Here is a 12,614-nt window from a genome sequence, read left to right on the forward strand (position 1 = left end):
AAGAACTAGGTGTATGTATGTATGTGTGTGTGTATGTTTTGTGTGCGTGTATACACACACACATACACAATTTACATGCACACATGTATATTCTTATTTCTAGTATATCTATTTTTAAAAATCATGAGTTCGCACCAAATACTTCCATTTAATCTAGCACCACGGGCTAATTCTAATTTTCTCCCTTTCCTTATTTCTAACTCCTGTCATCATCAATGAGAAACTTTGCCCCATTTATGTTCACAATATTTGCTTATTGGATGAAACTCCCCCTCTTTTCTTCATTTCCCTAAAGTCCTATTCAGGGTGCTTGAGTTTCTGCTAAGTAAATGCTGCTGCCTCCACCCAACATACCTCCATCTCCCAGCACATATACTTGCTTCATTTGGCCCACCTGTTGGCCTTTGGACTGAATTATTTCAGGAGGAAAGTGGAGATACTGTACATGTCATTTCTTGCTTGCTTGAGGCTTGGAGACTCTACGTATTATTCTTGCTCACTTGAAGCAGTAGCAAGCTCTGAAAATTCTTCTCCTGTGGAGACTCCTGAAATTCTGTATCTTTCCTAGTATTTCATCCATTCTAGGATATACTTTAGCTCTGACTTGGTCAGTGATATACTTTGCTATTTCTTGGCAGACAGTGCCTGAATTAGCTAATATACCAGTTAATATAAACCAGCCTACATTTTTGTGCAGAGGTTTTCCCAAAAATGTAATAGGATGCTTATTGATAAATTCATCATCTGAATTTTCCTACCATTGCTTGTTTAAACAAATTATTCCAAGTAAATGACAGAAGCTACTGTAAATTGTTTTCACTGTTAAAAAGCAAAGATAAATTTTATTACTCCTTGAGAACCTAAGAAAGAAAATTTTAATGATAATGGGAAATTTGATTATGCAGTGCACAAGGGTTATATTAGTCATGCTTTATTTTTTATATTAGCTTCATTTCTAAAACTTCTAATAATGCTGGGTCATTTTAATTTTCAAATAGTTTTTATTATTGACAAGATTTATAAAATACCTAAGAAGTATGTACATTTATTCCAGTTTTCCTCTTATGATGTTAGCTTGCATTTTTGCTTTGGTAATGATTATCATACCAGCAGGTCTTTTGAGGGGAAGCCGTTAATGTCTTTATAATTTGGTAAATTTATTTAAAAATTCTGGGGATAAGGCCTAGCAATCCGTATTTCTGCAGGCCCTCCAAGTGATTCTGATGTTTGCGAAAATTTGAGAACTACTGATCTAGAGGAGGGAAGAAAATATTAGGAAATGGAAAATGGTGACTGTATGAAGTTTCCTGACACTCAAACATTTATTTTAAATCTGCCATGTACTGGGTGCCACCTGAGGTGGGGTTAAATTATTAAATCCTACTTATACGTCTGAGTCTTCCTTTTCTAGCTTGACATTGCAGTCTCCTCTTTCAAGCAAATATATCAAAATAAAATCTTAATACTCTAAAAGAAATCTTAGAATACTAAGCAAAAGCAATAAAAATATTATAATGCAGGAAGTAGTGACTATATAGTATATTATTATTTGTAAAGAAACAATAAGGATATGATTAACATAAAACCCTAATAAGAACAGTTTACCAAATGCCAGAGTTTTAGGTTCTACAGTAAGGACAATCCTAGGAGACTCAAAATACTAAAACAAAATTAGAACAATGAAAAAATTTTAAGGACAAAAAAATGAAAATAAAACTTTAAAGCATAAGAAAGCGATCAGAATTCTTAAAATCATTTAAAATTCAGAGTGATAAACAAGCGAACAATGCTAATTCCATCCAGTGGTTCACTTGGAAGCTGGGCTAGGACCTAGTGTCCAGATTTTTAAAAAAGAATTAAAACCTTCAGAGACTAGTGGCCAGTCCTTATGACTCCGGGCCACTAGAAAACTGATGCCTTATTGCCTGAAGTTCCCAAAAAATATGTTTTCAAGTAGCAAGGCTTCTAAAAATCAATGTCTGAGTGCCCGGAGCTGAGAACCCTTGGATACCTTTACTTCAGCTTGTTACTTGTTTCTGAGGCCTTCTTATAGGTGAAGAGAAATTAAAACAGTATCTGGACCCATCAACTTCTCTTATCTTTCCATCCTTGAAATTTGCTCATACATCAGCATCTATGAGAGTATATAGTCATGTTCCCTCTTCTTTCTCATCTTATCTGTTGTCATTTTATGACGTCTACCTTTCTCCTCTGCCCTAATCTAAGTGTGCCCAAGTCTAGTCCTTAGTTCTTCTTGGAATATCCCTCTCTGCCTTGGATATATCATCTCTTTGGCCTTATACTAGCTGTCATTACTGTCCTAAAGAATACTAAATCTCCAAACCTGTTCTGTATCACTCTCAAGCTATTTGTTCACCTTCTAATCCAAGCTCTATTTCATACCTAGATTAATCTTTCTGAAACACAGCTTTCCCTCTAAAAAACAATTTCCTTAATTTGCTATAAGGTTCATTATATTCTGACCCATTCAGTTTCTTAAATATGCTGCCTTTCAGTTCTTACTTGAACTGGCTACCTTACCACACTGAATACTCATCCTTCCTTGAACAGCACTCACTATTTATTATTCCCTTCTGCTCTTGTACTCACGGCTTTCTGTTCTCTCTTACCCAGGCTTCCCCTTTCACTGCTGTTGTTTGTGAAGACCCCATTGTCACTTTCATTTGCCTTTTCAAAGTCTTTCTGGACCATTTTAGGCCATAGTAATCTTTCTTCTGTTGCCTAATTGTTTTGATATGCATATTGCCTGTCTGCAAAGAATCTGCGCAAAGATTCTAAACTTTTTGAAGGTAAAAAGTGTACCACACCTAAAGTTATTAGCATAGTGCTTCCTCTGTGGTGGTCACTAAATGAATGCTTTATTTGTAAAATTTGGGGGGAAATATGGTTTTATACCTTATGGGTTAACTGAAATAAAAGGCAGTGCTGAAATATATAGCTTTAAAAACATAATTGGTGAATCTTATGGTTTTTAGAGAGACTGCTTTTACTTTAAAAGCTTCCTCAGACTTCCCTGGCAGTCCAGTGGTTAAGACTCTGCCTTCCAATGTGGGGGGTGCAGGTTGGACCCCTGGTAGGGGAACTAAGAATCCCTTATGAGGCACGAGCTTCCTCTAGAGGAGGGGGAGGGGCAATGTAGGGGTAGGGGACTAAGAGGTACAAACTATTAGATATAAAAAAATTTAGCTACAAAGACATACTGTACAATACTGCCATATTTAAAATGGATAACCAACAAGGAACTCCTGTATAGCACAGGGAACTCTGCTTAATGTTATGTGGCAGCTTGGATGGGAGGGGAGTTTGGGGGAGAATGGATGTGTGTGTGTGTGTGTGTGTATGTATGGCTGAGTCTTGCTTTGTTGTGCACCTGAAACTATCACAACATTGTTAATTGGCTATACTCCAATATAAAATAAAAAGTTTAAAAAAAGGCATTGTACAATACAGGGAATATAGAAAACATTTTATAATGACGATAAATGGAGTATAACCTTTAAAAATTGTGAATCACTATAATGTACACCCTATAACTTATGTATCAACTATACTTCAATTTTTTTTAAAAAAAACCTTCCTCTAGTTGTGAAGTTTAAGTAAACACTGTGTACTGTGTTGACAGTGTTTTGATCCCCTTTGTAGTCTAATTCATAAAGCAGTGGATGGAGTGAGAAAACATCCTGAAAATCTGTCTGAATATGTGGGAGGACTGATGAGGAAGCCTAAGCAAAATTGAACAATTGGACTAAATTTAACTGAGTTCTCATGGGTTGCATATTTGGGGTGATAGATTTATTTAGATCCTCATCTGTAGTGTCATGTCATAGTGGTCCCCATTCATTCAGCCAATAATTATCAAGCATCTACTCTGTGATAAGCACTGTTCTAAACAATAAGAATTCAGTAGTGGTCAAAACTGCTAATATGTTAGTGGAAGGAATAGATAGTATCAAGCAAACAAATATTAGATAGTGATAAGTGCTATGCAACCTAACTAAAACAGAGTGAATTGACAGAATGACTGGGTAGTCAAGGAAGTCTTTTTGGAAATGACATTTAAAGAGATTTGAATAACAAGAAGGACATAGCATGTCAAGATCAAAAAGAACATTCCAGGCAAAGGAAATAACTGCTAATGTAAAAAACCAGAACCTTTTGAGTGGAGGTAGTCGGGTGGAATCACATAGGGCTTTGTAGGTAAGAATTTAGACTTTATTCTGGGTAAGATGAGAAGCCATGAAGCTGAGAAGTGATAAAGTCCCTCTGGCTGCCATGTAGAGAATAGATGAGGTTGAGGAAAGGAATGGAAGCTGGGAAACTAATTAGTAGTATGTTGTAGTCATTCAGCAAACATAGGATAAAGGAGGCTTTGACTAGGGTGGTGGCAGGTATAGAAAACAGAGAAGTGGAGGTAGAGTTGATAGGATTTACTATTAGATTTGACACATAGGTTTAGAGAAAGGATGAAAGATCCTTCTAGATTTCTGGCTTGAGTAACTAGGTAGGTGGTAGTAATGCTTTTTATTGATGGGGATGAACAGAGATGGAGCAGGTATGGAGAAGAGAAAAATCATACCAAGTTTGATATTGGACTTGAGGAGCTTTAAGTTCAGTAGAAGAGACAGGTAAAAATACAAATGTAATTAAATTTCTAAAGTCAAAATATAATACCTAAATATAAATTATATTTATCTAAATAGCACAACTTAGCTTGAAATAATGAACATTTATTGTCTCACAGTTTCTGTGGGTCAGAAATTCAGGACCAGCTTGGCTGGATGTTTCTGATGCAGGGTTTCTGTGAGGTTGCAATCAAGATGTCAGCTGGGGCTACAGACCTCTGAAGGCTTGACTGTGGCTGGAGGATGTGCTTTCAAGTTCATTCAAGTGAACTTTTTGCCAGGAGTCCTCAGTTCCTTGCTGTCTTTTGGTCAGAGGTTTCAGTTCCTCACCACATGGGCCTCTCCTTAGGGAAGCTACACACACCATCATTTCTTCTGTGTTGTTTGTTAGAAGCAAGTCATTAGGTACAATTTAAAAGGAAGAGGAATTAACCTTTATCTTTTAAAGAGAGGAAATTCAGAGAATTTGTGGGCATTTTTTTAAACCCCTGAAGAATAATAAAAGAATAAGTTAAAGCAAGACTAAAGCCCATCAAGTATCACCAGATTATAGCTTGTTCCAGTTATGAGTCTTGTTTAGTATCAAAATGTTATACTTGTATGTTCAGGACTGATTCTAAAAAGGGGATTATACCTGAATTTTCTTCATATATGCTATCCCTTTTTTGTTTTTAATGCTGAGTCCTTTTTGAAGACTAGCAATTCTCACATACATCATTTGATTGAGCCTGTTTGTCTCTCACCACTTTGCTCATTAAGCCAGTATCATTAGGTATCAAACATTAATTATTTTATGTCTTTGTGTTCTCATCATAGGTTATTGCTTATAACTCAGAAGGTAAAAGTAATCCAAGTGAAGTAGTAGAATTTACTACATGCCCTGATAAACCAGGAGTACCTGTAAAGCCCTCAGTTAAAGGAAAGATACATTCACATAGTTTTAAAATAACTTGGGGTAAGATATTATGCATATTTGTATATCATTACTTTATGTTTGATTAAAATGATTTGAATATTTAGGTCACTTTTAAGATACTTGAATAAATTTGTTAGCTCAAGTAAGTTTAGTAAGAAATGTGAGACTCATTCATTGTTTGAGGATCTTTTTGTGGAAAGCTTTATTATACTCACGCATATTAAGTTCAGATCTGATGGAGGAAGAACTTGGGATCCACTGTAGAACCATGAGCAGGGGCAGCACTGTGTGAAATGAAAGATTACTGAGCTTGTAGCTAAAATTTCCTGGCTCATCCTGGTTTTCACGAGAAATTAAAATCACTTATTCATTTAAAAAAATTAATTGAGCACCTGCTTTTGTACTATCTTATGCAAAAACGAGAGTAAATAAGATGCTGGAATTAATTTTTAAAAAATCATTGCAGGTGATTCTTTTTTACAACTTTTAGAGCAATCCTGGGTTTGGTATCCTGTTTATTACGAATTTATGTCATTTTTAATTGTACATACTCTGCCTGATAACACTTTTGCTTCTTTGGATAGACCCACCAAAAGACAATGGAGGTGCAGCCATCAATAAATATGTAGTAGAGATGGCAGAAGGTTCTAATGGTAAGAATAACTATTAAAATTTGATAGATTTGTACGTCAGTCTACCTTTATTCTTCATGATTTTAAATTTTATGATCTCTTTCCTTTCCTCTTGATTTTTTCCTTTGTAGCATTTAAGATTTTGCCTATTATGACCCACTTTAAGTTGTAATCTCCAGAAATAGTGGCTTGAATGCAGGACTGCTATATAGCTATATTATTGCATTTTCTTATATTTTTTTCCTATTTTGTATTGCTCAGTTCCAGTATACCTAAAGTCTTCTGAAGGTTAGCTTACTCGGTTAGATTTATACCCAGATGTATGAGAAAAATCATCTTCTAAAATTTAACTTACGTTGTACTAGTTTTAGTAATAAATTCTTTGCTTAGTGAACTTTATTCTTGAATCACACATTTAACAATCTTTATTTCTATCAAATGGCCTATTTCCTTGCAAAAAATAAGGATATCTTTTAATTGACTAAACTTCCTATAGTATTGGTTCTTCATAATGTTATTACTGGACCAGTAAATACATTTAAAATGCTTAATTAAAAGCAAATTATCAATCTAAGCCAAAGTCTATACAGAGTTACAGAGATATTTCACTTCAACAAAGCCATGCAAATTTGTCTAGGAAGCTGTGCACATAAAATTAGATTATTTCCAGGAAACTCAAAACAGGCTTAAATTGTTTCTGAAAAATTACATAAGTACTTATTTAGTGAAGCTAATAAGTGTCCACGATACCAAAATGATAAACATTACCTGGTAGCCGATTGAACATAATTCTTCACCTTACAGGAAACAAATGGGATATGATATACAGTGGAGCTACTAGGGAACATCTTTGTGATCGACTGAATCCAGGCTGTTTCTATCGTTTTCGAGTTTACTGCATCAGTGATGGAGGACAGAGTGCGGTAATACTTATATGCAGATTTTTTTTTCCCAAGTTTGGTCAGATGAGATGGGATCATCAGATGCCACCTCAAATACTGAAATATATCATAAATGTATAACCCAGGTGGTGAAGTTTATAGTGACCAGATTTTTCTAATACATGTATAGTACTTAGTTTGTGGTCAAAATTCAGTGAATATCTGTTGTCTGCTTGCTGTTTAGCTTTGGAAGAATAAATATATGAAAGCATTGCAGGAAATTTTATAAAGATAAATTTTAGGATGATGCTCAATAACCCTACCTAACAGAAATAGACACAAAATAATTGTGGGCTGCTTTAGTGCACCGTAAATTATGTGCATCAGGACAAGCCGTAAAATTGCCATCTACATTTAAACACAAACTCTAAATATCCACTCATTTCAGAAAAGCTTGGCAAGAACTTCACTTACTAGAGACCCAGAGACCAAAATGGACTTAAACGTGCCATTGATTATATGTGAGACATTTGTAATGATCTGGAGAAGTATGTTTTTTAATAGAAGTGATTTTTTTGTTTTTTATGAATTCAACCAAGAATGTTTCTTGGAGCATTCATAATTGTGATTATTTTTCAAATGGGATTTAATGCAATAAAAGTAGGTTTTTTTAGTAAATTATGAGCATTTTGTTGAAAATGAGAGTACTGTGAAACTGAGTTGCAAGTCCTACCCAACAGGCTTTGGATCCAATTGCTTCATTTTCTTTAACAAGAAAATCTTCCTAGATTTAAAAAAAAAAAAAAAACCCAGTCCCCTAGCCCCTCACACAAACACACACACAAAACACCTATTTTTCTAATATAGTATTTATAGTATTCTTCTATGAATAGCTTTCTGAATTAGGTGATAACATTTTTTCCAAACATAAATAAAACATTTGGTTAAGTGTAAACCTTAATACAATGCAGATAATGAATATGGCACTGAGTTTGTGTCAGTGTTTTTAAGAGAATCTTTTTTAAAATATAAGATTTTTTTTTTAATAACATAGAAACTAAAAGTAGTACCAAATACCTGGAAGGATGCCAAATACTTGGGAAAACTTACCTGATTTTTTTTTTTTTTCCCTAAGATATTTTTTAATTTTTTTTGGGGGGGGGGGGTACACCAGGTTCAATCATCTGTTTTTATACACATATCCCCATATTCCCTCCCTTCCTTGACTCCCCCCCCCCAAGTCCCCCCCACCCTCCCTGCCCCAGTCCTCTAAGGCATCTTCCATCCTACTTACCTGATTTTTAAATTGTTTTTAGGGTGAAAGAAAGAAGGAAAGTTTTTTTTAAAATAATAAAATTAATGTTTAGGTTAAAAATACAGTCAAGTGGCCAAAATAGTCTAAACCTCCTGAAAAGAACAGCAAACAGCATTTACAGAATGTTAAAACTTCCTTCTTTAGAAGAGATTTGTAGATCCATTTGGACATGATCAAAAATAATGTCCATTAGGTTATGTCGGAGTTTTTTTTTTTTAATTACGTAAAGAAGAAAAGAAAGAGTTCTGGGGGTTTTTTGTTTTGTTTTTTTTCCTGGTAACTTTTTTTGTATCTAGCAGTCACATAATACATGTATTTTATTTGTCTATATAAAATTTGAGTTTTAATGATTTAATTGGGTTTGATTTTATTCAGAACTTTATTCCTTTTCTGTTGATAGTCAAGTTCAATTTCAAATTATTGGTGCAATCTTTGTGTTTGTCTTATTTTCCTTTAACAAAAACAGTCTGATTATTTGGCTTGGGGCATTTCTGTTTTGTTTTTGCTTTTGTTTTGGCAGGTATCTGAATCTTTACTTGTGCAGACTCCAGCTGTGCCACCTGGCCCATGCCTCCCTCCCAGATTACAGGGTAGACCCAAAGCAAAAGAAATACAATTACGATGGGGTAATTTTCATTTTGGTAATGAATTATAATTGTTAGTACTAAATATATTCCTCTTGTTAAATTGCATGAATCTTTCCACCTTTAGGACCCCCTCTGGTCAATGGTGGATCACCCATTTCTTGTTATGGTGTGGAGATGTCTCCTGTAGAAAGAGATGAACCCAGAGAAGTTTACCAAGGTTCTGAAGTAGAATGTACAGTGAGCAGCCTTCTTCCTGGAAAGACTTACAGCTTCAGACTGCGCGCAGCTAACAAAATGGGGGTAGGAAGACCGAGCTGACTGAATTATAATCACAGTGGTATTTCATATAACATATGTCATGTACCCATTATTTGACCATTTTGCTTTCAACGTGTGACTCCAGATTTTACAATTTTTAATAAGTCTCTGTTGATAAATAAGAGAGAAGTCAGTATATACCATAACTTAATTGTTATAGAAGCTCAGTATTTTCAAACCCCACTTACAATACGTGACACTTCGGGCTTCAGCGGAGCTAAAGTTTGCCTTTCAGGCAGTGCTAATAGGGTTTACTTCATAAGAAGTAGAAACATGATCATAAGATGAAATACTTAGAGAATTTAAGTGTTTGGAGGCTGGTTATATGTAGCATTTACTTTCAGTTGGCAACTAGTTGCGATTCATGTTCTGCCTAAGGGAGAAAACTTACCTTCTAAGCATTTCTGGTTTTGTGTGGGTTTTTCAAAAAAATATTATCTATGTATCTGTACAACTCCATAATATGGACAGAATAGGTGATATCTCCATTTTACAGTTGAGGAAGCTGGGGCTTAGAAAAGCTAAATATGTTGCCCCAACAGTCACACAAACTAAGTGGTAGAGATAAGTCACTTTGTCAGACTCCAGAGCCAAAACCCTTTGCACTCAATAATGACACCTCTCATCTCTCTAAAAGTTCTCTAAGGACAAAGCAGTAATTTCTTACTTTAACTATGTTAACACTGTGTTTCTTTAAACTACAGTATAATTAGAATTCATAAAATTAAATTGACAAGTCTCTCCCCATTATTTCAGATTTTAGTAAAACTATGCTGTTTTATGTCTCATTCTCCGAGTTCATTATATTTATAAACTTATTTTTAAATTTCTTATATGTCAATTTTATATACTTTGTTGGCATTCCTTACATAAGTCATTCCTTCCTCTCTGAAGTCATAATCTTGTCAGCCCCACTGAGGCTGCAGTACACTGGGACAGCATCTTTAATGCTAGTGTCTTTATATTCTCAGGTTTGTGATAACTTGTCAAAATCATCTTAAGTAAATATTGTTCTCTGTATTTCCAGAGAATTTACATTTTTACACCATACTAAAGCTATTCTAAATTCTAAGATGTAATTTATGCCTGTCATCTCTCATGCCTTTAATTGGTATGCATTTCTTCACCCTTCACATAATTTCTTCTTATTTATTTGACATACCTAATTCCTGAGTGCCCCGCCCTTCTTACAGAAAACAATTCATTAAGTAATAAGGGGCAAGAGAAGAAACTACAGTAAATGAAACCTTAAAATACCCCACATATTTACTTCCATGGTCATTAATTAAATCTTTACTTTCTGTGATTTGTTTTAGAATTGTATTATGTCCAGTTAGTCTTAAAGGAAAGGGATGGTGAATGTAATTATTTGTGGATATTTGTGGAGAGCTGTGCAGTTGGTAAGTGAAAAATGAAAACACTGGTTAATATTTGTTTTTCTAGTTTGGACCATTTTCAGAAAAATGTGATATTACCACAGCCCCTGGACCACCAGATCAGTGCAAGCCCCCTCAAGTGACATGCAGATCTGCAACTTGTGCACAAGTGAATTGGGAGGTATTATACTTTCCTTGATTTATATTTACTTTAAGTGATTAAAATAGCTTACATAAAAGAATAAAGATACTGTTCATCTCCATAAATTATACAGAGTAAGTCCTAGTTAAATTCACTTGGTAAAAAGTGAATTTCTTTTTCTCTTTGAAGTATTTAAGTAAGGCATATTTACAAGTATTTAGACTCATGTTCATGATGTGCTTTGTATCTTATCAAAGGCTTTGTCTTAGTACTGAGATGTTTATTGTGAACTTAATGTTCAGAACATTCATAAAGAATTAGTATAATACTATTTCTCTCATGTTTATTGTCTCTATAATGATAATTAATCTTCAGTTTCCTTTGAAATTTAACAAAGAAAATGTCCTGTACGATTTAACATTAAGTTAATAGAATTATTTTGGAGTATATTCACCTTAAAATACTCTTTCTAAAGTGATTCAGTCATATTTCTACTTCTAATTGAAAGCAAAGTTATATTTTTTGACAAATCTTAAATTCAGATGGCCTTAAAGAATAAAAATGTAATATTGAACAGTTTAAATTCTGTTAAACATTTTTTAAAAATCCAAAAACAATTCAGTTTTTTATATGCTCAGGTAAAGAACATTTTTGCCCAAAAGCTATTTAATCATTGTCAGGACTTAAGACCTTTATCCTTTTCTTAATTTAAAGGTCCCTTTGAGCAATGGAACAGATGTCACTGAATATCGGTTGGAGTGGGGAGGAGTTGAAGGAAGTATGCAGATATGTTACTGTGGGCCCAGTCTCAGCTATGAATTAAAAGGACTTTCACCAGCAACTACGTATTATTGCAGAGTCCAGGTAAAGGTGGTCAGGGCCTTGTCACTTACTCTATCCGGAGTTTTGTGTTTTGTGAGCATTTTCATGATCATGTCTTTAACTTTTGGGCTCTGCTAATTTGTAGGCTCTGAGTGTTGTGGGTGCGGGCCCTTTCAGTGAAGTGGTAGCCTGTGTGACTCCACCATCAGTTCCTGCTATTGTGACTTGTCTTCAAGAAATAAGTGATGATGATATAGAAAATCCCAATTATTCACCATCTACATGCCTTGCAATAAGCTGGGGAAAGCCTTGTGATCATGGTTCAGAAATCCTTGCCTACAGCATAGACTTCGGAGATAAACAACCCTTGACAGTGGGAAAGGTTACAAGCTACATTCTAGACAATTTGCAACCAGATACAACATACAGGTACACAGTAAAAACTATGTTCGTTTTTGCCTAGACCAGAGAGACACTTTAAAGAGAATAATCATAAATTAAACTTTTTTTTTTTTAATATGGCACTTAGAATACGAATTCAAGCCTTGAATAGCCTTGGAGCTGGTCCTTTCAGCCACATGATAAAATTAAAAACTAAACCCCTCCCTCCTGATCCGCCTCGTCTGGAATGTGTTGCCTTCAGCCACCAGAACCTTAAACTGAAGTGGGGAGAAGGAACCCCAAAGACATTATCAACAGATTCTGTTCAGTACCACCTTCAGATGGAGGATAAGAATGGAAGGTAGGTGTTTCTAATTGCTTCTTTATATAGTTTCTTAGGTCTTAAGTATATACATTTTTTTAACAGTAGAAGTAAATTAAGTTTTCAAAAACAGAGTTAGAAGTCTCATATGAAATAATTTTTAAGTATGCCATTTTTGAAACATCAGAAGACATAATGAAAATTTTCTGTTTATAATTGTGAGGGTGATGCAAGAGAGAAAAAATTAGGGGACCTGTTCTCTGGCCCTCATCTCTAACC

The 12,614-nt window shown here is 34.7% G+C and overlaps 1 protein-coding gene across 3 annotated transcripts in view; it reads left to right on the forward strand.

Annotated features, from left to right (window-relative positions):
• FNDC3A (fibronectin type III domain containing 3A) overlaps positions 1–12,614 on the forward strand; it is a 165,530-nt gene that overhangs the window by 136,992 nt on the left and 15,924 nt on the right. For all 3 annotated transcript variants that reach the window (XM_057707362.1, XM_057707363.1, XM_057707364.1), the window contains 9 exons: positions 5,460–5,598; positions 6,144–6,212; positions 6,996–7,114; positions 8,908–9,013; positions 9,099–9,274; positions 10,736–10,849; positions 11,525–11,674; positions 11,778–12,061; positions 12,162–12,374. In XM_057707362.1, the coding sequence (XP_057563345.1) occupies positions 5,460–5,598; positions 6,144–6,212; positions 6,996–7,114; positions 8,908–9,013; positions 9,099–9,274; positions 10,736–10,849; positions 11,525–11,674; positions 11,778–12,061; positions 12,162–12,374 (1,370 nt within the window). The remainder of the gene's footprint in view (positions 1–5,459; positions 5,599–6,143; positions 6,213–6,995; positions 7,115–8,907; positions 9,014–9,098; positions 9,275–10,735; positions 10,850–11,524; positions 11,675–11,777; positions 12,062–12,161; positions 12,375–12,614) is intronic.

The sequence above is a fragment of the Hippopotamus amphibius genome, chromosome 14, assembly GCF_030028045.1.
Source record: "Hippopotamus amphibius kiboko isolate mHipAmp2 chromosome 14, mHipAmp2.hap2, whole genome shotgun sequence".
NCBI classification, from domain to species: Eukaryota; Metazoa; Chordata; class Mammalia; order Artiodactyla; family Hippopotamidae; genus Hippopotamus; species Hippopotamus amphibius.